At 41.6% G+C, this 25,388-nt stretch overlaps 1 protein-coding gene across 1 annotated transcript in view; it reads left to right on the top strand.

Annotated features, from left to right (window-relative positions):
* st6galnac3 (ST6 (alpha-N-acetyl-neuraminyl-2,3-beta-galactosyl-1,3)-N-acetylgalactosaminide alpha-2,6-sialyltransferase 3) overlaps positions 1-17,154 on the top strand; it is an 83,070-nt gene extending 65,916 nt beyond the window's left edge. Inside the window, exons 4-5 of the mRNA XM_069684872.1 lie at positions 11,857-11,964; positions 16,593-17,154. Coding sequence (XP_069540973.1) covers positions 11,857-11,964; positions 16,593-16,782 — 298 coding nt within the window. The 3' untranslated portion in view covers positions 16,783-17,154. The remainder of the gene's footprint in view (positions 1-11,856; positions 11,965-16,592) is intronic.
* The last annotated feature ends 8,234 nt before the right edge of the window (positions 17,155-25,388 follow it).

Raw genomic sequence — 25,388 nt, 5'->3', positions numbered from 1 at the left:
GTTCCTGCTTAATTTTCTTTGAAATAGAAAACGTAGTCATAAGTCTCCCGCAGGCCAGAAGTATCTATGTTAGTAAAAATAAAGAAATAAGTCATGTTACAGACGTAACTTGGGTGCGATCTCTCCCTCTCTCCCGCTCGCTCGCTCTCCGTCTCGTCGTCTCGGCTCATGCAATTGTTTTCGCTGTGTGTTAATTAAGGTCCCACCTACTCTGCCCACTCACGTTGACCCCTCCCTCACACGTGATGTAAGTCGCTGTGGACAAAAGCGTCTGCCAAATGAAATAGTAACATTGTATCAATATATAGAAAACTATCGACACATTCTGCTGTTTGTTGGATGAAATTGGAGACTGTGTATTCTGCACTGTGTACACATTTCTTCCAATGTCTTCAGCTGCTTGCTTGTGCTCTTGTGCTGCCTTGCTGCACAAAGAATGAACCTGAAGACTTTGTTTCTACTCTTTCCCGCCTCATAGCAGAAGGAAAAACGGAGCTTCCAGCCCTGCGGTTCTTTGTGTGTTTACAGAAAATGTTAAAAAAAAAAGCGCTTTTTTTATTTTCGTGCAGGGCCATGAATCATTGAATACGTTCTTTAAAGCTCTGATAACGTTTGTTACTATGGTTCTTTTCAGCACTGAGAATGTTTTTCCTCTAATGTAAACACTCACATGGCTTCGGTTGGGCCCTCTGTTTGTCTCCATTGTAAAACAGAGGCCTCTTTCAACTCAAATATTTAGGTTCATGGTTTTAGATTCTGTGTTTGTTTAGCTTCTATTTCTAGCTTTATATTTATCTAAGCTGCTCGTATGAAAGTTGAGGAAAGTTCACAAGAGTTCACTGGAAACTTTCCTGAATGCAGGTTCACGGCTCTGAGGTCGACTGATTTCGACTGTTCCCTTGGATCCTTTACAACATGATGAGGGAGGTTTGTGCACAACAGAATAAAGGTTTTTATCAATCTCAGCTTGTGGTGAAATTACCTCAATATAGCAAATTGTCTTTTCCTAATGCAGGGTGTGGAGGTCACCCCTGATGCTTCATAATGCCTCTCGGTAGAATTAAGAGACGCCTCAACAAGCCAACACGGCTGCATTGCTCATTCCCATCATTAAAATAAATTGCCGTGCTCTGTGGTCTGTGGAAAAGAAAAAAGGCCTGTTCTCACCCCGCGGCTCTGCTCGCGATTTTGTCACTGTGTTGTCCCAGGGGCTTCCCAGCTGCTTCAGAGACACGAGAAGACACGGTATGTTGTTCCTCTACGCAGAAGTCGCCCATGGGCAAACACGACGACTTGTCTCGGGGCCTTTTGTTGTTTGAAAAAAAATCAATTAATATAACAGTGATTTGCATGAGGCTACATCCTGCCAGGAGGAGAAACTCAGACAGGGAGAGAGGCGATGTCTGCTGTTCATGTTTCTGAAGCCTGGATCAATTTTAAGCGAGTACAGAAGCCCTGCTTTACGATAGCCATGTGTTTGTGCGCAATGGTTGGATGGTATTTTTGCACTATACAACTGTAGCTATGCACGAAAGGCAGAATAAAGGACACAGAGACCTTCCTCTCTGGACGGTTGAAACGCTCTCTATAGACCGTCTGAAATAACTCGATAAAGGTTGGATGTGTAGGAGGAACAGAAGGCACTGAACTCATCCTGCTTTTTTTAAGCGTTCATAATACAACTTTATTTATAGAGCAAGAATGTGTCACAGAGTGCGTCAGAAGTCGTGCTCCTTGAAACAACAGGTAATCACTACAAATTGATTGTGAGGTTGAAGGATCCAGGTGAGCATTGTTTTGCTGATTTGAGCTAAAAGCCGTCTAGACATCGGAGTGGAAAGCCTAAACTCGGCTGAATAGTGAGTCTGTTCTTTTTAGAGATCTGGGACACAATAATAACTGACTCATCCGCTTTTAAATTAATGTTTAATCCTGGAGCAGAATACATTTGTCGCAGTTTGGGCCATTACATTACAAAGGAAAGGCTAAAAGAATTATTAGGAAATGATGATTTAATGTGGTGTCTGACTATATTTTAATGTCTCTATCTTATTCTGGCATTTTGACCAGATCTCTGTTATAAAGCAGATTTTGTATTTGATGAGACTTTCTGCTAAAATAAAGTAAAAACATGATGTAGTAAAAACACAGCAGTATCACTTGTTTAAGGAGGCTTTGGTTATTTGGATTAAAAAACCTTTTCAACCAGATTTGTCAATCGAAATTAAACCCAGTTTTACCTCAGTGGTCTCAGATTTGTTCGAGTCGCAGAACGAATATTATCTTACCTTGTTTGGTCACTGGCTAACACTCGCTGACACCTGTCACCAGAACTTTAACATCATCTGCTTTTAAAGTTACTCAGGTCAGGATGTTAGCAAACAGTGATTCATTAACGCTGGACTTCAGGATTGAATTCCCCTTTGTGGTCTCAATCAGTCTCGGATCCCATCGGCGACAGTCTGAGACGATACAGCCTCTGTGGGCAACTGTGAAGACTTCCTTTTCCGCATTTTTCTTGTGATTGCTTTAATTAATGGGTCTTGCCTTTTGCCGAAGTTTCAACATCATGATGCAGATTTGTAAGAAGTAAAACTTCAAGCTTTGTCAGGTCTGTCCTCAAGAGGAGAAGAAAACTTTTAAAATGCTCGTTTGTTGAAAGGAGGTCGGATCGATCTGATGCATTCGAGGAAGTCTCGAAATCTGAACGCTGAACGGCTTTCGTGACACAGCGTCAGGGAATTTATCTTAAGTTACATTTTAGAACTAGAGCAGATTGTTAGCTGTTAGCATGCAGATGTCTGTTTATAGAGATTAATAAGAAGCTAAATCATCGTCAGATGGCGCTGATGGGAGCCGGGATGTCATTACAGCGGATTACGTTGCGCCGCAGCCTGCTGATACGTGATTGGTCAATATTACTCGGACTACAAGCGTAGTTCAAACAGAAACGAGAACACTTGCCTTCCCAGAAATCTACATCCCTGCATACAGATTCTACTGTGTAGAATAGAGATTATGTCTCCATCGACGCAGAAATGCTCCTCTTTGTTCTCCAGCTGCTTGTTCATTTCTCTGTTTTGATACCAGGCAGGTAGCAGACAGTGTGAAGTGTACATAAGCTGCAGGATTTAAAGAATAAACACCTGCAAATCTTCATGCAGATTTTGAGAGAGGGCCCACAACCAAGCCGTTTCACACAAAAGGAATAGTTTCCCATTTTGGAAGTATGATTATCATCTTTCCTGCAGTGAGTTAGAGGAGAGGATTGATGCTCATCTCATGAATAAATGGTGGAAAAACAGTTATTTTAGCTTCTTATAAGACTGTGAACAAGGAGAAGATGCTAGTGGTAACAAATCCACCTACCAGCTACAATAAACATACAGCTTGAATGTTAGGAGTAGAGGTCCCTGCATGTAAAATAATACAGCACATATGATACAACTACAAAATAATGTTTTAACATCTTAACACACAGATTTAGTTACTGTTGGACAGAGTGAGGTTATATGTTTCCCCCTTATTCCAAGTCTTTTTGCGAGCAGCAGAGCAGCAGGGACAATGGCACAAAGTTCTGAAGACAAGCTGATAAACCAGGTCTGCACCTAGCCACATCTGCACGATGTGTCAATGCCACTGCACAGCAGCAAACATGCCTGTCACAATAGCTGGAGACAGATAAGCTCCATTTTAGAAGTTGATGTGGAAACCTGCAAAACTAAATGGAAACAAGTCCAGGGCCGTTGCACAGAGGAAGATGTTGGAGAGTCGGAGTGGGGACGGTGCTGACGGTGTGTTCAGTCGCCTGAGCTGGCCACAGAATTCTTCCAGTCACCGGGCCACTGACGATTCAGAATTAACATAACAGTAACCTCCTCGAGTGTCACCATGTCTGTTGTCTAATCCCGCACATATATGTCACCCCACTGCTCATATCCCTCCACCGGGGCGGCTGCGGCTCAGTGGTAGAGTCGGTCGTCTTTCAATCCCCCAGCTCCCTCAAGCTACACGTCGAAGTGTCCTTGGGCAAGACACTGAACCCCAAATTGCTCCCGGTGGCATAGCCAACGGGTATGAATGTGATAAGTGATTGACAGTTGGGCACTTTACGTAGCAGCCTCTGCCATCAGTGTATGAATATGTGTGTGAATGGGTGAATGTGACATGTAGTGTAAAAGCAGCTTTGAGTGGTCGCAAAGACTACAAAAGCGCAGTCCATTTTCCATTTACCATTTACTGGCTCCCAGTCGCCGCTTGCGTCAAATTCTAAACCCTGTTGCTCGCTTACAAAACAGTGCCAAAAACGGCTCCTGCCTACCTGAACGTCATCCAGGTCTACACTCCCTCCCACCCGCTACGCTCTGCCAATGAAAGGCACCTGGTCCTCCCATCACAACAGGGCCCTTAGTCGCTAACTAGACTCTTCTCCTCAGTAGTCCCCCGGTGGTGGAACGAGCTACCAGCCTCCAGTCCCTTGAGTCCCTTTAAGAAGAAGGACCCAGCTAAAGACCCAGCTCTTTATGAACACCTCTGACCTTACTGATATTGATGCTATTACTGATGATGACATTGAGGATGTTGTTGATGTTGATAAGGATATTCATGATGATGATGATGACTGTATTGACCTTGTTGATGCTTCTGATGATTCTTATAAAAAGAACAGTCGCACTTGAAGCTGTTTGATGGCTCTTACTGACTTCGCTCCCTCCTGTCTCGATCGTTGCTTGTGTTGTACTAACTCTCAGATGTACGTCGCTTTGGACAGTAACAACCGCAGTGCATAGACAAGTGTGTGAACAATTACTTTAATAACACAGGCGGTTGTGTTTGTGAACGCAAGGTTAAAAAGCAAGTATATCTCCGGCCTTACAGACGAGGGAAGAAAGCCAGTTAGTACATTTCCCCAAATCTCAAATTCTTCCATACAGCCACGGTCCTGATGAATGTCCTGGCAGACGCCTCTGAACCTGACTTTGATGTAATTGAAGCTGATGCTCATTGTGGGACCAGGTGCTCCTGTAAACACAGCAGGACACAGCAGGTGTCTGATTATGTGAATATTTACATTGATGTGACATTGTGTTATAATTGACTTTGGCCTGACGTGTAACAGTATTTACAGTCAAACCGCTTTCCTTCTGGACAGAGGATCAACTTCTCACAATGGAGCTGAGTTACATTCCACTAAGTGTTTCTGACAGGTGTCGTATCGTATTTGTGCAGCTGCGGCGGCATTAGAAAGCACGGTTCGTCTAAAGCGGCCGTCAGCGCGGATTTTCTCGCGCTCACGGACAGCTCTCCTGCTGTGAATGTCAAGTGCGAGGTATTGAACGGAGTCGGAGGTAGACGAGTCTCTCCCTGATCCCGTGGCAGCTCTCGATCCCTCCTTCCCCTCCGGCGCTCGGCAGGTAAAGCACAATAAGCTCCGGCTCAGTCAGACTCGGGGGATTATTTACTTAGACCCTGCTCGGAGTGTCTGACTTCATTTCTCCAGCACCCTTCATTTCCCTGCGCCAGTAGAGCCGCAGCCTCCCAGCACGTCAGTCTCAATCACTCCTGCCTCACTTGTCTCAGCTTTGTGGCGGAGAGAGCGAGAGAAAGAAGAATTTAAATGAGCTTTTTTACAACCATTTTCTCCTTCTTTTTTTTATATCCAGCTCTGTTTGTTCCCCGAAACGCAGTTTATTATGTTTCATTTTTCAAGAAAGCCGTGGCAGTGTGGACTGGAGGAGATGCAGTAAAAAGCCTGGCAGCGTGGAGCCAGACCTCATGACACCTTTTGTTTGCCATGTCTGAATAAAATGTGTGTTTTTCTGCTCAAACAAAACAAGCAAATTGCATTCTCTCTCTGTGTCCTCCGGCGCCGTATGTTTTTCGTCGCCTGCCAGAGCTGCTTCAAACCTCGCCTTATCTCTGCTTTAAATTGGCCACAACAGCCTCCTCTCTGCAGTGTTGTCCCCATTATAATAGTCACAGGTAAACCCTCTGCCTGTCGTAGACGGTGAAGTCTTTCTCTCCGCTCGCAGACGTCTGCTTTTAAACGTTAGTTATCAGGTCAGCAGATCCCTCCCCTTTAGTTATTCCAGCAAGCTTTGTTGCTCCAGGACATTCAGCTCTGACTGGAGATGTGTGTGTGAATATATGTATGTGCGCCTGGATCTGTGTGTGTGAGAGAGTCGGTGTGTCTGCTGCTGGAGTGGCAAATGGCTGATGAATAATGCAGGGTAATAGTGATGTGTTGACAGCTCTGACGGCTGAGAGCTGCAGAGCTGTGTATCACTGATAATGTGCCGTTTCCCTTCTGTGCTCCTCCACTCCCTCATTACAACTTATTGCGTTTTTTTGAGGGGATTGGTGGTTTTACCTTCCTAACCTCCAGTGTCGGTGTGTCTGTGTGTGAAAGAGAGCTTTATGTGATGTTTCACGTCTTAGTGTTTTGTTACTTCAGCTTGTTTCTGTTCATTATGCTCGCTGAGTTTGGCTTTCATGTGTTTGTAAAGGACAGCTCTGTTTTTGAAGTCCACTTTTATATTTGCTTGCTAAATAATATAATAATAATTTAACCAAAAGTCCTCTATAGCCAATTAAGGCTGTAGGATACTGACACAATCGGTTTTTTTGCTTTTTTAGCTTTTAGTTCCTTAAAGAGCCGTTAATATTTTATCATCTGTAGTTAAATATCGTGAGTTTTTAAAGGTCGTTTAAAGTTTAGAGAGAGTTTAGAGAATTCGCAGCAAAGCCAGCTCCCCTTTGAAGCTATACTTAGGAAGAGACAAACAAAACAAAACAAAAGAATCTTTATTTATAGAGCAAATTAGTGGAACTCAAAGACTCCTTACAAAGTTAGAAAGGTCAAAAATAAAAGCAGGTGAGTTTTGAGAAATGATTTGAACATTGACAGATGAAGTCTGAAGCTTTGGAGGGTTGCAGAGGGAGGGGTCAGCTGTAGAGAGGGCTCTGTAACCTGCAGGTCTGTGAGCAGTTCTGAGTGATGGAGCAGCAGGTTAGCAAACCTGGTAAGCAAGCTAATGTAACCTAAGCATGCTCACATACCTCACAGTGACGATGCTAACATGTTCTCGTTCTTTTTTTTATTCTGTGTTTGGGACGACAGCATATATACATAGAAGCAATAAGTAGTATATCAGGTGGAGACTTGAGAGAATGAAAGAAAGAAAAGACAAAACCAAAAATACAACCAATCAGGCTTTCCAAAAAAACAACAACAACATTACAGTTATTTATTCAAAACCTCCACATCATCAGGCCGTAAGGGCCTCACATATTTGAGCCACTTGGTCCAGCATTTAATAAACAAAAAGTTATCTTTTTCATAACATAAATGTTATTTACTATATCAGTCCACTCCTGTATTTTTTGGGGGTCAAGAAGCAGCCAGCGCCTTGTGATCGCTTTTTTACTTGCAGAGATCAAAATAGCAAACAGGTATTTATCAGGTCGCCCTGCCTGAAAGTCAGCACTTCGTAAAGATAATGTGAAAAATGACAAGGGCAGCCCAGTGTTAAATATGCTTTAACACGCCCATGTTTGATAATGTTTTCCATATTCACAATCTTAGATCAGCATCTGAACGTGCTAACATTTGCTAATGATAATTAAACACAAAGAAGGCCCAGGCTAACGAGAGTGTCAGGTAGGTTGAGATTTTCACCTTTAGCTGTTGATGGAGTTAAAGTTAATTTAATGTTATCAAAGTTAAAACAATACATCCTGACAGGGGCTTGAATGTGTTTGTCAGAGCTGAAATCAATCCTTTCTGTAGCTCTCAAAATATTCACTCATTTGCACTCGAGACGGTCAAAGTCTTGATGTGTCCTGCAATTCACATTAGATGCATCCTCAGAGCTGTGCACCAGCATAACTACAAAGTGACAGAATATAATAGATTCTGTTATCTGGATCAAATGATCAGCACTGAGTGGGAGGTGGGAGTGTTTGTGGCCACTTGGACTCATAATTTCCAAAAGCTAAACTCCGAATAAGAAGAGATCTAAGTCGTGAAACCTTCCCAGTGTCTGTAACAATCACACTTTACGCTGGGTAGTCTTCACAAATCCTCTGCAGCACAGGAGAGCACGGCACATTTAAAATGTTAATCAGCAGAAACAGAGGTTAATTTGGAACAAGCAGAAGAGGGATAAAAGCTGAACTGATCATGATCAGAGCAACACTTACAAACATCATCAAATTAACCACCGAGGACTCATGCACCACGAGTATCAGTCACGTCATTAGATCTCTAAGCAGAGCAGGGCAGGACCATCACGGCTGATATTACTCAGCACCAAACGTAGAGAGGTACTTCATGAGGAAAGCAGCAATATTAGATCGCTCACAACTGATCAGCAGCGTGGTGTCATGTCTAACTGTCCTTTGATTACAGAGCTGCATCCTCCACCTGCTCAGGGTTTAGCAGCAGCACTGATAACGGCGACATGTACACATTTGAAAGCTACAGCCTAAATGCTTCCTCTGTGTTAGAACTGACCCTGTTGCATTCATATTGCATGCATTTACATAATATTTTGCAGCGACTTTGGAATATATATAAGGAGTTCACTGCAAAACAGAAACATCCCCGTGTGTGTCTGCAGAGTAAAGACTGCATTTTTAACTGCAAGACTTTTTTGGTCCTCTTATAGTAAAAAAAACATTTTTTTTCAGCATTAAAAAATGTGGTATAATTTTATACAGAAGGGTTTTATGTTACGATGTAATTAGGGTAACCTGGTCACAGTTAGTAGACACCTGCATCAGGTGAGGAGGGGGAACAAGCAGACATTTTTAAACCAAATACGTTGGGAACCACAGAGTAAGAACAAACTAGAGTCTATATTGACGCTGTCCATGGTGCTGATCCTGTAACAGAGACACAAGAGCTGTCCAGGTACATTATCTATAAGATTCTTAGAGTAAAACAAAAATTTTTTTCATCACTAACAAATGTGGTATAATTTTATACAGAAGGGTTTTATACTGCTATCCATTTTGGATGTTATTAGGGTATTATTAGAAACCTGCATCAGGTGAGGAGGGGGAACAAGCAGACATCACTGACATTTTTAAACCAAATACATTGGGAACCACAGAGTAAGAACAAACTAGAGTCTGTATTGACGCTGTCCATGGTGCTGATCCTGTAACAGGGACACAAGAGCTGTCCAGGTACCTTATCTGTAAGATTCTTAGAGTAAAACAAACCTTTTTTCAGCATTAAAAAATGTGGCATAATTTTATACAGCAGGGTTTTATACTGCTATCCATTTTTGATGGCCTTCGGAGGGGACGGAGATGATTTTTTATTGGGTTTTAAAGATTTTATTGTGTAGTTCTAAGTTATGTGTCTGTCTCTGAATTACCCTGTATTATTGAGCCAATGTGGTTTTTAGATTAATGAATAAATCCAACCAAATGAAAAAAAATGTATACAATATATATGTATAAATCTTAAATGTTCCATATAGTCAGGTTGAACCTGCCACACACACAGCGTCCTTACAAAATAAAAGCACTGTCCTCTAAAATGCAGCGTTTAGGACATCAGCTCTGAAATGCAAATCTACAATGTTTATATCCCAGCTCATCTCAGCTCCATCATCCATCCCCTACCATCTCTTTCCCTGCTTTAATTATAAAGTCTATGTTCATAATAGCTCGTAATCATAATTCGTAATTATATATAATTAGAAAAACTAGCAGCAATGCCCGTTTGACAACAGAAAACAAATGAGGTGTCTTGTTTGTGAATCGTTTGGGAAATGAACCTGTAGTTATCATTCAGACCTGCATCAGTCGAACGCCAGCTGGTCTCACAGCACAACAATATGAAAGGAGTTTTACTGTTAATTATTTCTGACTCACAACAAAACTTCGGAAATGAAATATTTTAATGAGCCGATTTCGAGCTTTGTGGAGCTTTGTGCAGGTTTTAATCAGACGCATGGTTCCAGTCCGTCGCACTCTGATGTTACCTCTCGAGTTAATGTGGGTCTACCTGCTTGGAGACTTCTGGAAGGTTTGGTGAACTTAACTTCACCCCTCTGATATAACCTCTTGAGCTGAAGATCAGCTACAGCATCAGTCACAAATTACAGACAGGACCACTCAGTCTTCACATCTTTGGTCCAGTCTATAATATAACTTTGATAGATTTCAAATAAGTTAATGATGATTCCCACACAATGATTCCTACTGACCCTGATTGATGGCAACACTTTAATCTGTGACTAAATACCTACAAGACTATTGACACTCCCAGCAGCCTCAGCTGTGATGGAGTGGCTTCAGTTCTAATTTACCAATGTTAGCATACTAATATACACGTCTAAGATGGACAGTGGTAAAAATTAATCTGCTAAACATCAGCATGTAAAAGTATTATTGTGAGCCTGTTAGCTTGCTGGCTTTAGCCTTTAGCTGAAATCTCTCTCTCTCAATTACTGAATTGTAGTGATGAAAACTTGAAAAAATGACTCATTTGTTTTTAGGGTGGTAACTGGTCACAGATTCTAGTCCCCTAAATCAGGCGATGAGCATGAACAAGTAGACATTACAGCCATTTTTAATCCAGAGACCACACAGTAAGAACGTCTGTGTTGACGCTGTCCATGGTGCTGATCCTGTAACAGGGACACAGGACCTGTCCAGGGTACTTTAGCTATAAGATTCTTGTTAGTAACTGTGACAGGATGCTTCATGGCTAACAGGAGTTGCTGTTGTGAACGTCAGTGTTACTTTAGAAACTAAATGATGTTGCTTTTTTCTTAAATTTGACAGATTTTAAACAGTTTTTCAGATTAAACCTGTGATCAGATGTTTATTTTCTTTATAAAACTACTTTCAAATTAATTTTGAAACCTTATTTAATTCTTAATTTATTTTCTCTTCTTTATAAATCTCTACTCTACAGATTCACATATTCCTGTATGCGTTGTCCAGGCAACATATACCTTATAACCATTAACATGGCCCCTGTGGTCCTCCATTATCTCTGCGCTGTTAATGGACCTCATTGTTACCATTATGACGCTGTGCACTTTATTTAATTAATACAAGGTCTGAGGCTCCTTGTAGTATTTGCATTGGGAGGCAGAGGGCCCTTCTGGGAGTGCAGAGTTTGTGCCCTGCGGGGGCTGTAGGTGTACACTTCAACTCTCTTCAGACGATACTCATCTCGTTTGGACAAAACCCAGAGTGGAGGAGCATCTCAACAGTGTTCTGTGTTTGAAGATGATCAAAGCGTACATTTCTTTAAACATTGAAAGGTCATGACTCGTTCACGGCTTGTCTGCTGATGAAAGGATTATGCATGTTGTTATTGATCGGCCCACGGGGTTCCTGCATCACTCACAGGGGACGGCATGTTGTTGGCTTGTTGTGGTGAGCTGTTCAACAACACAACAAAGTGAGCTTCTCTTCTCAGCCTTTCAACTTTTATATAAATTATAGAAAGTGTGGATTTTTCAACTTCTTCCACGATTATAAATGTGTGTTTTAAACTCATGTGACCTTACAGTACATCAGACATATATTTATACTTCTGAGGGCTGCCGTGCTGTGCTGCAGAAATGCAATTACATTCAAATTTCAATATTTGATCCCGAGTCGAGGCTCTTACGCAAAGCAGTCTACAATAAGAACAACTGTTAGAATAATTTTAATTCTCAGATCAACTGCATTACAGGCGCACAAGAGCAAAGAGTACAAAGGTCAGAGAAACGGCGTCCTAGAAACTCTATAGATGTTTTATTATAATGCAAATTAATTCAAATGTCTTTTTTATATGCAAATGAACATTACAGTTAAAGAGTCGTCTTTGTGTGTTTGCAGGATCCAGTCCGGCTCGTACCTCAGCACCGGCTGGTTCACGCTCATCCTCGCCATGGACATGTGCAAAGAGATCCACGTCTACGGCATGATAAATGACACCTACTGCAAGTAAGACACCCACTATTACACCCCAGCACACACACACACTTTCTTCATATCGAGATGAAAATTGCACGAGCTCCCACAAAAAGTTCGAAAAACCACATTCACATTCACAGCAGTGCCAGCCAATCGCGGACTGCCACTGTTGGAATACATTTCCAATGCCTCAGTTTGGATTTAATGGCTGAATTTCTATGCTGAAATCCATATGGGGTTCTCTGTGCTGTGAATACCATTATGTTTCCCTGCATCGAATCCCCGGCAGGCTGCAGAGTCTCTGTTGGCCTGCAGCACCCGATTCCTCCCTTGCTTAAACACCGGACAAAAGGGACGTTTATCTGGAACGATCCAATGGTATACAAGTTAATGGATCTGTCACATATCATAACGTTTACAGGAAGGCGGATCTGGCGGATCTGATCAGTCAAAAAAGCTTAAAATGATATCGACATCATGATTTCTGTAAAAAAATCCCTCAGAATACCAGATTTTATCAGAAAGATGGAAGATCTGGCAAATGGCATCACCAGATTTTCAGGCGACTGCACAAACTAAAAGATACAAATAAATGTGATCGTATCATTTTCACTGGTCTGCAAAACTGACTGAGACAGTTATCTGACAATATACAGAGTATGACACAGATATTGTTGCCTTTATATTCATAGTTTGTTTGTAGCCTAATCTTTTGCAAATGCAAGTTTAAAGATATAATCTCGAAGATTTTCATTTAAATAAATGTCTGTTAAATCACTATCTATCGCTGAATGAGGTTACACAATGGCCCACTGATGAAAGCCTTTGCATTTGCAGTATTACTCTTGATTTTCCTCGCTGACCGTCACTCTCCTTTTTAGACTGTTTGCCTTCATCTGAGCATTGAATTTGTTTCTTTTTCTTTGGATTTTCACTTATTTTTGAAGTTGTATCTGTAGTCATCCATCTTTTCTTTGTTTGTTCAGCCATAGTAGATTACTGTTTAGTCGCAACACTTGCAGGGACCAGAAAAGCAGCCGCTTAGCTCCGCCTACCCTCTCTGGCAAACCAACCACTGCTGGCTGATGGAAAACGTGTCACTAACTGGGCGCCGCTTTCCGCGAATGTCGCCACAGACACCCAGTCTGTAATACTGCAAATGCAACGGCTTTCATCAGTGGGCCATAGGCTCAATCACCATTGTGTTACCTCATTCAGTGATAGATAGAGACTTAACAGACATTTATTTACATGAAAGAGTTCGAGATTATAACTTTAAGTATAGTCTCTTTTTGGATATTGCAGACCTGTAAACCTTCCCCCAAACACATCAAACACACCCCTACAGTCTGGTTAATATTTCTGGTTAATTAAATTGAAGTATATTATACGTATATTTCACAAGTGGGTATCTGGATTTGGGTTCTTTTAGGGTTCAATCTAAAAATACAATCCCTCAAAGATCTAGTGTATATCTTGCAGATATTGTCTGTATATTTAATGAATCAGTATTTTTGTGCATTTATTCCAGTAAAAGATTCATTCGTTTACCGGCCTGTCGTCTTCTCTCTGACTCCTGGCTGAGTGATTACTGTCTGGCATTTCAGCCATATGAGGGATGACAAACAAGATGTGTGCTGCTCCAGGCGTGTCTGCTCAGTCTCCAGTCATGTCAGCCTTGATGGGCTCGCCTTCTCTCCCCTCAGTTAAACCTGATCTCTCTCTCTGTATCCCATGAATCAAACGCTTTTTACCTAATGCGCGGTGAAAATCCTGCCTTTTATCCTGTGCGTGTTCCCCGTGCACAGCGGGAGCAGAAATATAAACAGCTCCAGACACACAGCAGAGAGGAGTGATGATTCAACCAGCACGCAGGTTTTTAGGAGTCAGTGAGGCGTTTAAGGGCCGGTGTTCTCTCGCTGCCTGTCTCTCACTTATTTCCTTCCTCTGGATGATATGGTGTTTCTGACTTTCTGAATGGACATTTTAGTGTCACACAAAGTATTATTGACAGCCGACCGCTCCAGTTTTACAAGAAGAAGAAGGAGTGATGTTTGGTGTGACAATTTTTTAAGCTTTAGTCAGAACTGACCCGAGCAGTCGTGCGGTAATGGAGCTTCAACAGGTGCTGCAGAGACGGTGAAATTGAATTTATGTGTTAGGCTGGTGTGTGACACAGAGAGGAGCGAGGCGGTGATTGGGCTGTATTGCTGTTAGCTGGCAGACAGCCACAGTCGCTGTTTCTCTGTGGACCCAATATGTGCTGCTCTGATGGCTGTTTCTCTTCGGTCTGTGTTCATTCACTAGATTACACTGTTCCACAAGTCAGCCGCTCATAAAGCCGTCGTCTGATGTAAGAAACAGGCTGCAGGGAGCAAAAAGCTCTCCATCTTTATTATTCCCTCGTTCTTTTTAATGTTTTAAAGCTGCAAACTGTACACAGAGCGACTCAGGATTTACTGCTGTACATGACTTAGATCTGACTTTGGTTCACAGCTGGTATCAATCTTCTCATAACAAATACAATAGTAATCTTTTATTCTATGCCGTTCCATTTAACTGTTGAGCCTCTCCGAGGTGTCGTGGGCCCAACTTGACGAAACACCAGAACCTGCCGTTCGCTGCCCATCTAAAGCCGCTTTCCCACTGGTCACAAAACCCGCTAACACACAGCTTTTTTGCTTAGTGGGAAAGATTACAATGATTCAGGCATTCAGACCCGGGTCAAGTGACTCTGCAGTAGACCCCGGTAATTATCGCCTCGGCTCCCATTGGCATTGATGGGAGCACAAAACCTGTGTCGACGTGCTGATCTCCGCCCCCTTTCCGGCGCGATGCTATGCTTCGTCAGTAACTTCTGCGACTCCTTGTCATCTCAGCTACAACTTGCGCCCCTCTCCGTCCGAGCAGCGCTCGAACATCGTTCCAAAATTGTCGGCGAGTTTGACAAACAGACTGAATGAGTAATAGATACAATAAAGACCTAACCACTGTAACATCTTCACTGTTTAGTAACCCTGTCTCGGGCGCGTTTGTGACGTCAGATGGTGACGCAGCAGAAAAGAGACCGGAAGGAGTATACTTCACTGGCAATGGGAACAGAGACAATCGGCATCTATAAGCGGGTCTTCCCGGGTCTGAAAAACTTGTCAACGTGCAGATTTCGGTGGGAAAAGGGTATAACTTCAAGTTTGAGATGTGGGGCCCGATAAAAGCCATAGGGGTTACCCCCTACCCTAACCATAACCCCCCATCTTCCTTGCTCTCTCTTCTCTCCTCTCTTTCCTCACCGTGGCTCTGCCTTCCCCATCTTCTTTCTAACACACCTCTATACAAACTCTTCTATCTATCCTTCTCTCTCTATTTTTCTCTTTAGTGCGTAATACGTTCTTGTAGTATCGCGTTGTCAGCGGGAGCTCACATGAACCCAGCCTGGGTCTGTTGAAGTTGGCAGTGCTGCTTGGGTTGCGGTGATCACTAAGGCTTATCATTAGGGCACAAGTACTGTATCTTGTGTTTAATTCAAATCAGTGTTTTATGAGTTCATACAGTTAAGTTAATGGAGAGTATTAGTACATTAATTAGGCCACAAACAGCAGCTTTTGTTTGTCCAAACGATGGTGACCTGCTCAGTGGTGAAATTTGCCCTGGCAGTTTGCTTTATATTTAAGTACAGTCAAAATTTGGTCCCTTGTAATTTGCCGATTACAGTTTGTCTTTCTGTTTTATTTAAAAGGATTCACAAACTGTGAAACCCAGCAACAGAAGAACTTGATGAAGCAATTTGCAGGATATTCAGGATGTGTCGTACGCCGGCATTTGAATAACAATTTAACAGATTACATAAAAAAAATCTGCACCCTTCTTCACGCTTGACGGAAGAGGCGTGGTGCAGGCACTTAATGCTGAAGCATTACGTCAAGCTTTTTTAGGGAATCATGGAGCATTTTGGCAGAATTAAAGCGTTGTTTTATCAGCGGAAAATATCGGCAGAAAATGACATATCTGCCGATGCCAATATGTCATTTTCAAGCCAAAATCTGAAGATACCGATAAGTTGCCGATAATATGGTGCATGCCTAGTTTTGTGTTGTAGGCTGCTGTGTTTCACTTCTGTCATCTTCACATTTTCTCACAATAAAAAGAATTAAAAAAAGAAAAGTAACAAATGCAAAAATCATCAACAAACTCAAATAAATGTGAAAACTAATTTGTTTTGTTTTGTTGATAACTGATTTCAAACAGCAGAAGTGTACACAGTCACACAGTATGATCCCGTATAAAGCCATTAACATGATGATATACAACTGCATCCAAACTCCTCCATGTTTAACCTTCATTGTGACGTTGTGACGAGCTGCTCTGATTAAACCACTGATGATCTGATTAGATGTGATCGATCAACTAATCACATGCCGAGCCGCGTCGGAAAGCTGCTGTCACATCTCGTCTCATTATCAATTTACTCGCTGGATGACAGTTCAATCAGCACACTCATTAAAGTCAGGCCTTTCAGTCTGACGCAAAGTCATTGTTTGTTCCACTGAAGCTCAATAAAAATGCTTCTCACACGCATCTTGAGTGAAAAAGTAGGTGAACATTTACAGCTAGTTATAAACTGTGTGTAATTAAATCCCTCTCTGTTTTCTCTCCTTCAGGACGGAGGGTTACAGAAAGGTCCCGTACCACTACTACGAGGCGGGCAGCCGGGACGAGTGCGCAGAGTATCTGCTCCACGAGAGCGCCCCCTACGGAGGGCACCGCTTCATCACGGAGAAGTCTGTGTTCGCCAAGTGGGCCAAAACTCACGCCATCAAATTCTTCAACCCGCCCTGGCAGCTGTCGTGACCCTGGCTGAACCAACATGGAAACACTACATCATCTCTGTCATCGTCATTATCCGGGAAGCAGCTGAATCTTAACACTGACAGAAACGTTCCCTAACGTGCGCAAATAACACTCCATATCTATTACTAAAGACTGGTTGAGGGTTGCTTTTTAAGTCCTGGGTGGTGAAGATCCAGGAAGTGATTATTTTTTGGACAATGGCTTCTCAGTCAGTCAGAAAAACAGCAAAAACATATCTCCTGCTTCTTGAAAAATTAAGACTTTCTCCTCCTGAATTTGAGAGCTGGAGAGAGGGCACACATTGACGAATCGATCCTGCCCGCTGCTCTGTGAGTTTAGCAAAGGATGCCTTGAAGAATAACTTTGCAAAAAAAAAAACAGCATGAAGAAGAAAACAACCAATCCGTCAACTGGCAGTGACCTCGGCGGCTCACATGTCCGCAGGCACTGGATTTACATTTTTCTAACACCGTGGTTGAAGACGAGCTCGGCAGCTGCAGCGACGGGTCCAGTTGCCATGGACGTCTGACGAGCTCGTCTACCACTGTTTCCTCTGCGCGTCTGTCTCTTTCTGTCAGGCTGTAATTAATCTATAACAAGCATTGTTCAGGCTTTCATCTCTGACTGAGGGAGGGTTGGAGGAAGGTTTCAATTTTTCCTGCTTCAGTGAGGAAGCATCAACAATAAACAAGGTCTTTTAAAAAGAAAAGGAAGCAAAACAACAGCCGGCGCGTAGACGTGGATCAGATGTGTTTTAATCATCATGCTTGGTTGTGTTAACTTAAAGATGTCAGCTTCTCTCTTTTATAATGCTGTGAAATTGAATTTTGAAGAGACGTGTTTTGGCGTTGATATCTGGATGGGTTTTCTAATTTATTCCGCAGACTCTCTAACGCTCTCTAACAGTGTGTATGCCATTGACAGTGTGAGCATCGCAGCACATGGAGCAATGTGCAATTAGAAACTCACGGAAGGAGTTAAATCAGTTGTGACCCGCAGAGGGAGAGATTTATGTGTGCAGTGAAACCATTTGAAGTTAATTGTATACTATTATCATTTTGTGCCTGCAATATACTCTGCAGTTAATTGTGAAGAGACAGAGGAGGATGCTCTGCGCCTCTCTTGTTCATATTCTCATCCAGCTTTGTGCCTCTTTGTGAACAGTATCACTGTGTGAACGCAGCCTCGCGTCTGTCTTTGGACGCAGCGTGCGGCTCTCCTGGCTCGGACCATTACCTTTTGAATGCATCTGTTCCAGGACTGTGAGGACTAACCAGAGAAGTGCTGAGGTGTGGTGGTTGGCTAGTGGCTCTGACTGTGACTGTGACTCCCCCCCCGTGAGGCTGTGATTAGAGTCCCGGTCTGATCCGCGGCCCAGAGGAGATGACCGGAAGGATTCAAAGACTTCTTCTTCGGGAGGTCTGATGTACAGGATCCCTGACGACTGTAATGTACTGCAGCTGAGCTTCACTTCTCACTCCTTCTGCAGAGCAATGTTCACTATCACACACAAGCACTCCATTATGGGCTGTTTCCCCCACTGAGCATCGTTATGGTGATTTGCAGGTCAAAAGACAGACAGGTTCAAACTGGCAGGACGTCATGGCAGGGCCGGAGCTACAACTGATCATACCTTTGAGTTAGTCAGCTCGGGCTTACAAAGTTTAGTGGGATGAGGATTGTTTGAGTCAATGCCAGCAGTTTTAGACTCATCTGTTCGGTTTTGACTTCTTTTAAAGGGCCAGTTCTCTGATTTTCAACCTCAGTCCTATCATGCTATTATGGTAGGAAAAAGATGCAATTTCGCTCATTGCCTTTGGAGGACGCTATCCGCTTCTCCAATGGGCCCTGGAGAAACCTCCGCCAGAATACGTAAAACGCATCATCTGGCGGAGGCCAGGGAGCTCGCTACACTACACTTCCTCAATCTATGACACCCGCCGCCGATGTCATGTCTCGTTCAAATCGTCAGGTGAAATGTAGACCGCAAATCTGAAGATTTTTTAGACAATCCACCAGTATATTCGCGTCATATTTCTGTAATGCTCTGAGCCATTGCCTGCAGTGAAATCGGTAGTATTTCACTCAAGCGTCTCTCGCTGGGCCGTTCCTTTCGGATGGAGAGGCGCAATGCATGCTGGGTGTTGTAGGAATGTAGAATGGGCGAAACCACGAGCTGTTTGTACAACTTTCTCCACAGCCAGGCGCCAATTTCAAATATTATTGCTTCTATCGATTACAGAGAACACCAGTTTTGACTGACGAATGCCAAATTGCTCCTTTAAGGGAAATAAATAAATGTATAAATGTTGTGTTTTACCATTGTTAATCCAGAATTAGCTTTAAAAGGCTGTGTGAAGAAGGCTGTGCAATAGGATTTAAATCTTCATGATGGGACTCAAAACTTAAAGAAACTGAGCTGAACCCAACTAAATGATACAAAAATAATCTCCGTAGTTGAAGCGATAGATTTGCTTTTTGGTAAAAATCGATCTGAGGTTCATAAGGGGTGTTTTGGGGGACTCGTCGTCTCCATATTTCCTCCATTCTGTCTACAGCCCTTCCCTCTCAGTTACACAACTTTTGGTTCAGCAACATTAAAATGACTTTAATTTGAGGCAAACTAGGTCATAACTACATATCCAAACACATTTCTTCATATGCCTTTGAAAGATCTTTTCATGTAGACATCTATAAAAACTTTCCCCTTTCCACTGCACAAACTTTTGACTAACTCAGGAACCTTTTAAGGAACTCTGGGAAGCACTTTCAGGTGACCCAGGAACTCTTAAGGCTGTGAGTGAAGCTTACTTTAAGTCAGTGTACATTTCATTAACGAAAATAACAACAAAAAATGTGCGTCAGCAATTATTTATGATGAAGAGACAACGAGACAAGACTAAAATGTTAGCAGCGGGCTGTCGGACATTGAAAATCCATAATATTTTCCCCCACTGCGCATCTCACCTGTCTGTCAAAATACAAGTGATTCATTCCTGTAACTGTAACCGGGTTGGAGATACCGGGTATCACGCAGGCGGTTATGAACTTTCTCTGTCTCAAGACTAAGACTAAATGTGAAATAGCTGCCTAACTGAACACTGCTTTAAGTGTGCGTGATGAACAAAGGAGACTCCAACTTCGAGTCGACTTCCCGTGCTGGCCTTTTCACGTCTCCATTCTAACTCGCGTTGCTATTAACCCATGCAACATGTTTTAACATCCCCTCTTGCAGCTGTTCTACGCAGAGCAACATAATGATTTGATGTTGATGCGCTGTGTGTGGAAAATAGCATCCCAAACAGGTTCAGCCATTATCACGGCAATTTTCCTCATCTCCGCTGTTGTTTAGATGCAGCGGAAACACAAACAGAAATGGGCTTTTCATTTTGTCCCTGACGTGAGTTATTTTTGGTTTGTTTGATTGAAGGTATTGTAAGCTAATTAAGCGTTCAAGCACATTTAATTCAACCTGTTCTATCAAACTTTGTTAAAGGTGAAGAATGACCTTTCATGCACCGTAAGCAACTAAGCAAACCTTCCCCTAATGAAGATAGTATGACATGTTTGAAAGCTCCAACAGAAGTGTATTTACTCCAGTTTTAACTCAGACGTCTATTTTGACCTGCAGATAACCAAACCCTGCTCTCGTGTCAGCTGCTCGTTCAGAAACACGTTCCGCCTCTCTGGAACAGGAAAACTCTGATCTCTCTCTCAGCTTCCCAGACACACCGATGCACCCTCAGCGCTTACGAAGAGTGTCCTACATCTCAAACTCATTGTAAGTCAACCTATCTGACAAGACTGCCATCAAAATGTAAAACCGCCCTGTTTTAAATTTTAAATTCCTCCTGGTGTAGCTCAGCAGAAAGGAGACGGCTGCTACGCGAGCGGGGTCACGGTCTCGATTTCCTCTGGGACGCCCCGCGCTCGAGATGTTTGCTGTAATTCAGCTCTGCGAGCAGCTGTGGATCAAAGCCACGCGATATATGTAAAGCAGGAAGTGTTATTTTTCCTGCTCAGAAAGCCTGAAGATAAGATCTGGGCCTCGGGAGGAGTTAGAAATTAGACTTTTTTTTTCTGCTCCAGTGGGAAAACAGCCCTTGATAGTGAGGCGTGAATTCGTAGAGTATTCCACGCATGTTACGTGATTACCACACATCTTTTATAGATTTCCACTCAGCCTGTGATTGTGCAGTCATCTGGCAGCTCTCCACCAATCAGTTTTACCTCTGCTGTACAGTATGTCCACCATAAATTGTAAAACGCTTCACACCAAGACAAGAGATTCACTTTTTGCTGGGAGACATTATTTTTTCATGCCACGACTTTAAGGTGTGTTGTGCTGCATATATATATATGTATGTTTTTAAATGTGTACTCACAAGCGAAAGAATAGCATCATGTTCCTTCTGTTCACCCCCCTCCCTCCCTTTTGTAGATTCTTTTCCCTCTTTATAATGTTTTAACTCTTTTGTTGATGCAGTGGTTTGTGTGCATGTTTTCTGCTGCAGGTTGTGTGTTGCCAACATTTTCTGCTGCTTCAGGCAGGGCTCTCGCTATTTTTCTCATCAACAAACACTCCATTGTTCTCCGCCAGAACACTGTAACAATACCCAGCGATGTATTATACAGTACATTATGGAGAGTACGGCCTCCTATAGGCTCCCATGAATCATCTATGGCTCGCAGGAGCAAGAGTCGACACGTTCACTGTGAATAAGTTACAGCATGAATAAAAGTGTGAGCCGAGTGGGAGGCATATCATCCGATACTTTAATTTTCAGGGATGTATTTTTTTTTTTTAATCTAAAGGGGATTTTTTACTTCATTTCTTGCCAGGAATACTACGAGACTTTTAATGATCACTCTATCGGCACGGGTTACAAGAAGCTCGATGCAGCCGGTTAGCTTAGTTTAGCACAAACTACAAACAACTAGTTGGACTCTGACAACATAACAAAACTATGGAGTTAATTTTGTGTCTTTATTATGCAATCAAACAGAAAAGGTTTGAAAGCAAAACTGTCGACACAGCGATCAAAAAATGTTTTATTGCAAATAAAATACATTTGTGATTAAAAATGTAAAAAATGCAAATCCAAGATTTTTTGTTTTGTTTGAAATACAAAAAGATTTGTTTGCAAATCCAAGATTTTTGTTTGCAAATCCAAAAGTTTTGTTTCAAAATCAAAGTTCCATTTGAAAGCAAAAAGTTTCGTTTACGAATCCAAAAGCTTCGTTTGAAAAACAAAAAGGTTTTGTTTCAAAATCAAAAAGGTTTAGTTTGCAAATCCCAAATTTTTGTTTGCAAATCAAAAAGTTTTGTTTGAAAATAAAAAAGAGATGTTTGTAAATCAAAAATTTTCATTTGCAAATTCAAAAGTTTTGTTTGAAAATCAAAAAGTTTTGTTTGTTTTGAGCTGAATCTTGTGGGTGGGACCTAGGCTTAAAAAATGTGAGACATATAAGACAAAACTTTTGGATTTGCATTATTTATATTGTAATCACAAATTTATTTTATTTTCATTAAAACTTTTTTTTATCACAGTGTCGAGAGTTTTGCTCAAAAACAGTTTTTTGATTGCTGCGTGGAAAGTTTTGTTTGAGTTTGATTACATAATAAGGACACAAAATTAACTCCAGACAAAACTCACCTAAAAACAACTCTAAAGCTCACTTATTTACGTCATTACTCATTGTTTTTATCCAGAAAAGTATGTAAATAACAAAATGTGCAGCGCAATGTGAACGCTAGCTACTGTGATGTAAAACAATCTCTTATTCAGCATTTCTTTATTTCTCATTCCTGTGGTTCACTGTGGCTCTCGGTAACGCCCCGCCAAATGATGATTGGTCATTTTTACAAGTGAGATATGAAGCTGTAACTTTGTGAGCTTTATTGTGAAAGAGTTAGGCTAGTCTTCATGCTGAATTTAACGAACTAGCTGCTGGCTGGATCTTCATATTAATCGTGCAGATAGGAGAGTGGAATAATTTCACCTAAATCTCCGCCTAAAAAGGAATAAGCCTTTTCTTTTATTAACATATATTTTATTAACTTTTTTGTTTTTTTTGTGCCCTGATTTTCTGTTTTTCTCTTTCATTTTATCCACAGCTTTAACTGATCATTTAAACTGCTTTAATTTCATGTTCTGAGCAGTAATAGTTTCATCCATCTTCAAACCTGAAGCAGACTCTTCTTTGTACCTCGATGTATATATGCAACACCCTGTAAAAATCACCTGTCCTCAGCTTCTTTGCAGCAACAGTGGCAGTAAAACGAACTTTGATTGTTCGCTGGTTGTATTATACAGAGTTAAAAAGCAAGTTGAAGGTTGCTTCTTTTAAAGCGAGCTGTTTTTAAAGAACAGAGTCCTGGTTAAAACTTGTCGGGTTGAAGGTCTGCGGAACAAAGATGTGAAACGTGTTATTCACTTTTAAATGATCTCGTTATTTTTGTCTCTTTTTTCTCTCTGTCATCAGTCAAGGTAATTACCGTCTGTTTTGAGTCCAGAGTTCGCTTTTTGAAGAACTTTTGATTGTCTCTCTTTACGTCAAACCTCTTCAGTTCACTATGTAGCATTTTTACTGACTCCCTCCTGACTGTTGTACTTGTTGCCATTTTCTCAAATGCCTCAAGTGCTTTCTTACACTAAAAATTCACCTTTGTTTTATTGTTTCCCTGCGTGCATGTCTTACTATTATTTCTGTGTTGTGAAGCACTTTCCTTTTTCATTATCAGGTCAAGTGTCCTTGTGAAACGTGTAACTTTGGGTGTGTGTTGAGTTACATCGAATGTAATATAACACTGAGGTTGTTATAATGAAAGTTTTTTGCTAACACAGCTAACACTCCTTTTTTTATCGGTGGCAAAATAACATCCAAATGCTGCATGGATTATTGCAGGTTATTGAAATGTACATCTTTAAAAAGTAGTGATTATATGTATTATTCTGTCATTTGCTGTCTACATATTGGCTTAAATTAGATATATTGTGAATGTTCTTATTTTTACCAACATGGTTCTGTCCTCTGTGTCTTTTGTTCTCTGTGGGGAATAAAGAAAAACTAAAACTCTTATTGTGTTTAATTCCTTTTTAATCATAGCATAGAAAAATGTGTTTGTGTTTTACGAACGGAGGCCGAGCAGAGCTGTTGACTGAAATCTGGCGTCTCATGAGGTTTCAGAAACATAAGCAAAGGAGCAGAGAAGTGCTGAGTTCAGGCCGTTCTCTCCAGTTTCTGTGAGGGTGAGAGTTTTTAATCTAACCTCTGCATAAATGAACACGAGTTTGAAATAATAATGCTCACGTTCATGGTTTTTTAAGCTACAGTAATGAATAAAGTACCAAGATAGGAAACTGAACGGGCATCCTAGCGCTTAAGCTTTAACACAGGTTTTAGGAACTCTGAAGAGACAGGAAAAAGAACAGCTGAGATATCTGATTATTTTATGCATTTTTAAATTCAGTCTTCAAAATCAACTTTCTCTTTCCTGCCTTTTAAACAACAGCTGTGTCTCAAATTCAGGGGCTGCATCTTTCGAAGGGCACGGTCTATGAAGGATGAGTTTCTGTATAAACGGCTGAGGCCGGACTGAAATGACACGGTCTGGTCTATGGGGGATTTCCTGTTTGCGTCATTGCATCATTTCCTGTTAGCTGGCTAACTTGCTATCCAGAGGTAGAAAGAGTACTAAAATGTTCTACTCAAGTAAAAGTATTATTACTTTGATGACATTTTACTTAAGTACAAGTACAATTATCAGTCTAAAAATGTACCAAGTAAAAGAAAAAAGTAGCTTGTTTAATTTTTACTTCAAGTAAAAGTTACTTTTTTTTTAACAGCAGGAGGGGGGTCTCTGCTGTGTAGTGTAAAAAGGACACATCTCAAACTCGTTGTTTTTAATCAAAGGAAAATCTTCCCAAATTAAAGAGCAATAACAAAATAAACATTTAAAACCCTCAGGGAGGTATATATTTTTAGTTCAGACCATCCCGTAAAACATTTTCAAACAACACAACCATTGAAGGAGGCTGAAATTGTGGATTCTGCAGACCAGGGGTGGCCAACCCTTCTCCTGGAGAGCTACCTTCCTGCATGTTTTAGGTTTCTCCGTACTCTAACACGCCTGATTCGAATGTTTCGCTCATTACCAATCCCCTGAGACGCTTCAGTTGGTTGATAACGAGCAGATCATTCTAATCAGGTGTGTTAGAGTACGGAGAAACCTAAAACATGCAGGAAGGTAGCCCTCCAGGAGCAGGGTTGGCCACCCCTGCTGTAAACCATCCTTCTTTTCTTCACCAACAAACACCAACAACAGTCACGCTGCAAATCTATAAATGAAAATGGGTCAAGGTCACAAGTGTTGTGACTTTCCCTAAACGACCCAAACAAGACCAAAATATCAGAATCAGAATTCAACGCCTTCAGCCGGGTCCGCTCCACTGCTGTCTGACGTGTCCGTCTCCATCTTCCTTGTGACTTAACGCTCATCATTTACTGCGGTTGTTTTCGGGGTGTGATTTTTTTCCCTTTCGTTTTTTATTTAGACCTACATTTTTTTTACTCAGTAATGGATGTGATTTAAAATGTAGTGA

This window comes from Semicossyphus pulcher, unplaced genomic scaffold, assembly GCF_022749685.1.
Source record: "Semicossyphus pulcher isolate SPU_LCO1_2020_fin unplaced genomic scaffold, fSemPul1.0.p SCAF_7, whole genome shotgun sequence".
Taxonomy (NCBI): domain Eukaryota; kingdom Metazoa; phylum Chordata; class Actinopteri; order Labriformes; family Labridae; genus Semicossyphus; species Semicossyphus pulcher.
Note: the sequence above shows the minus strand (reverse complement) of the source record. Positions and strands in the feature narration are given on the sequence as shown.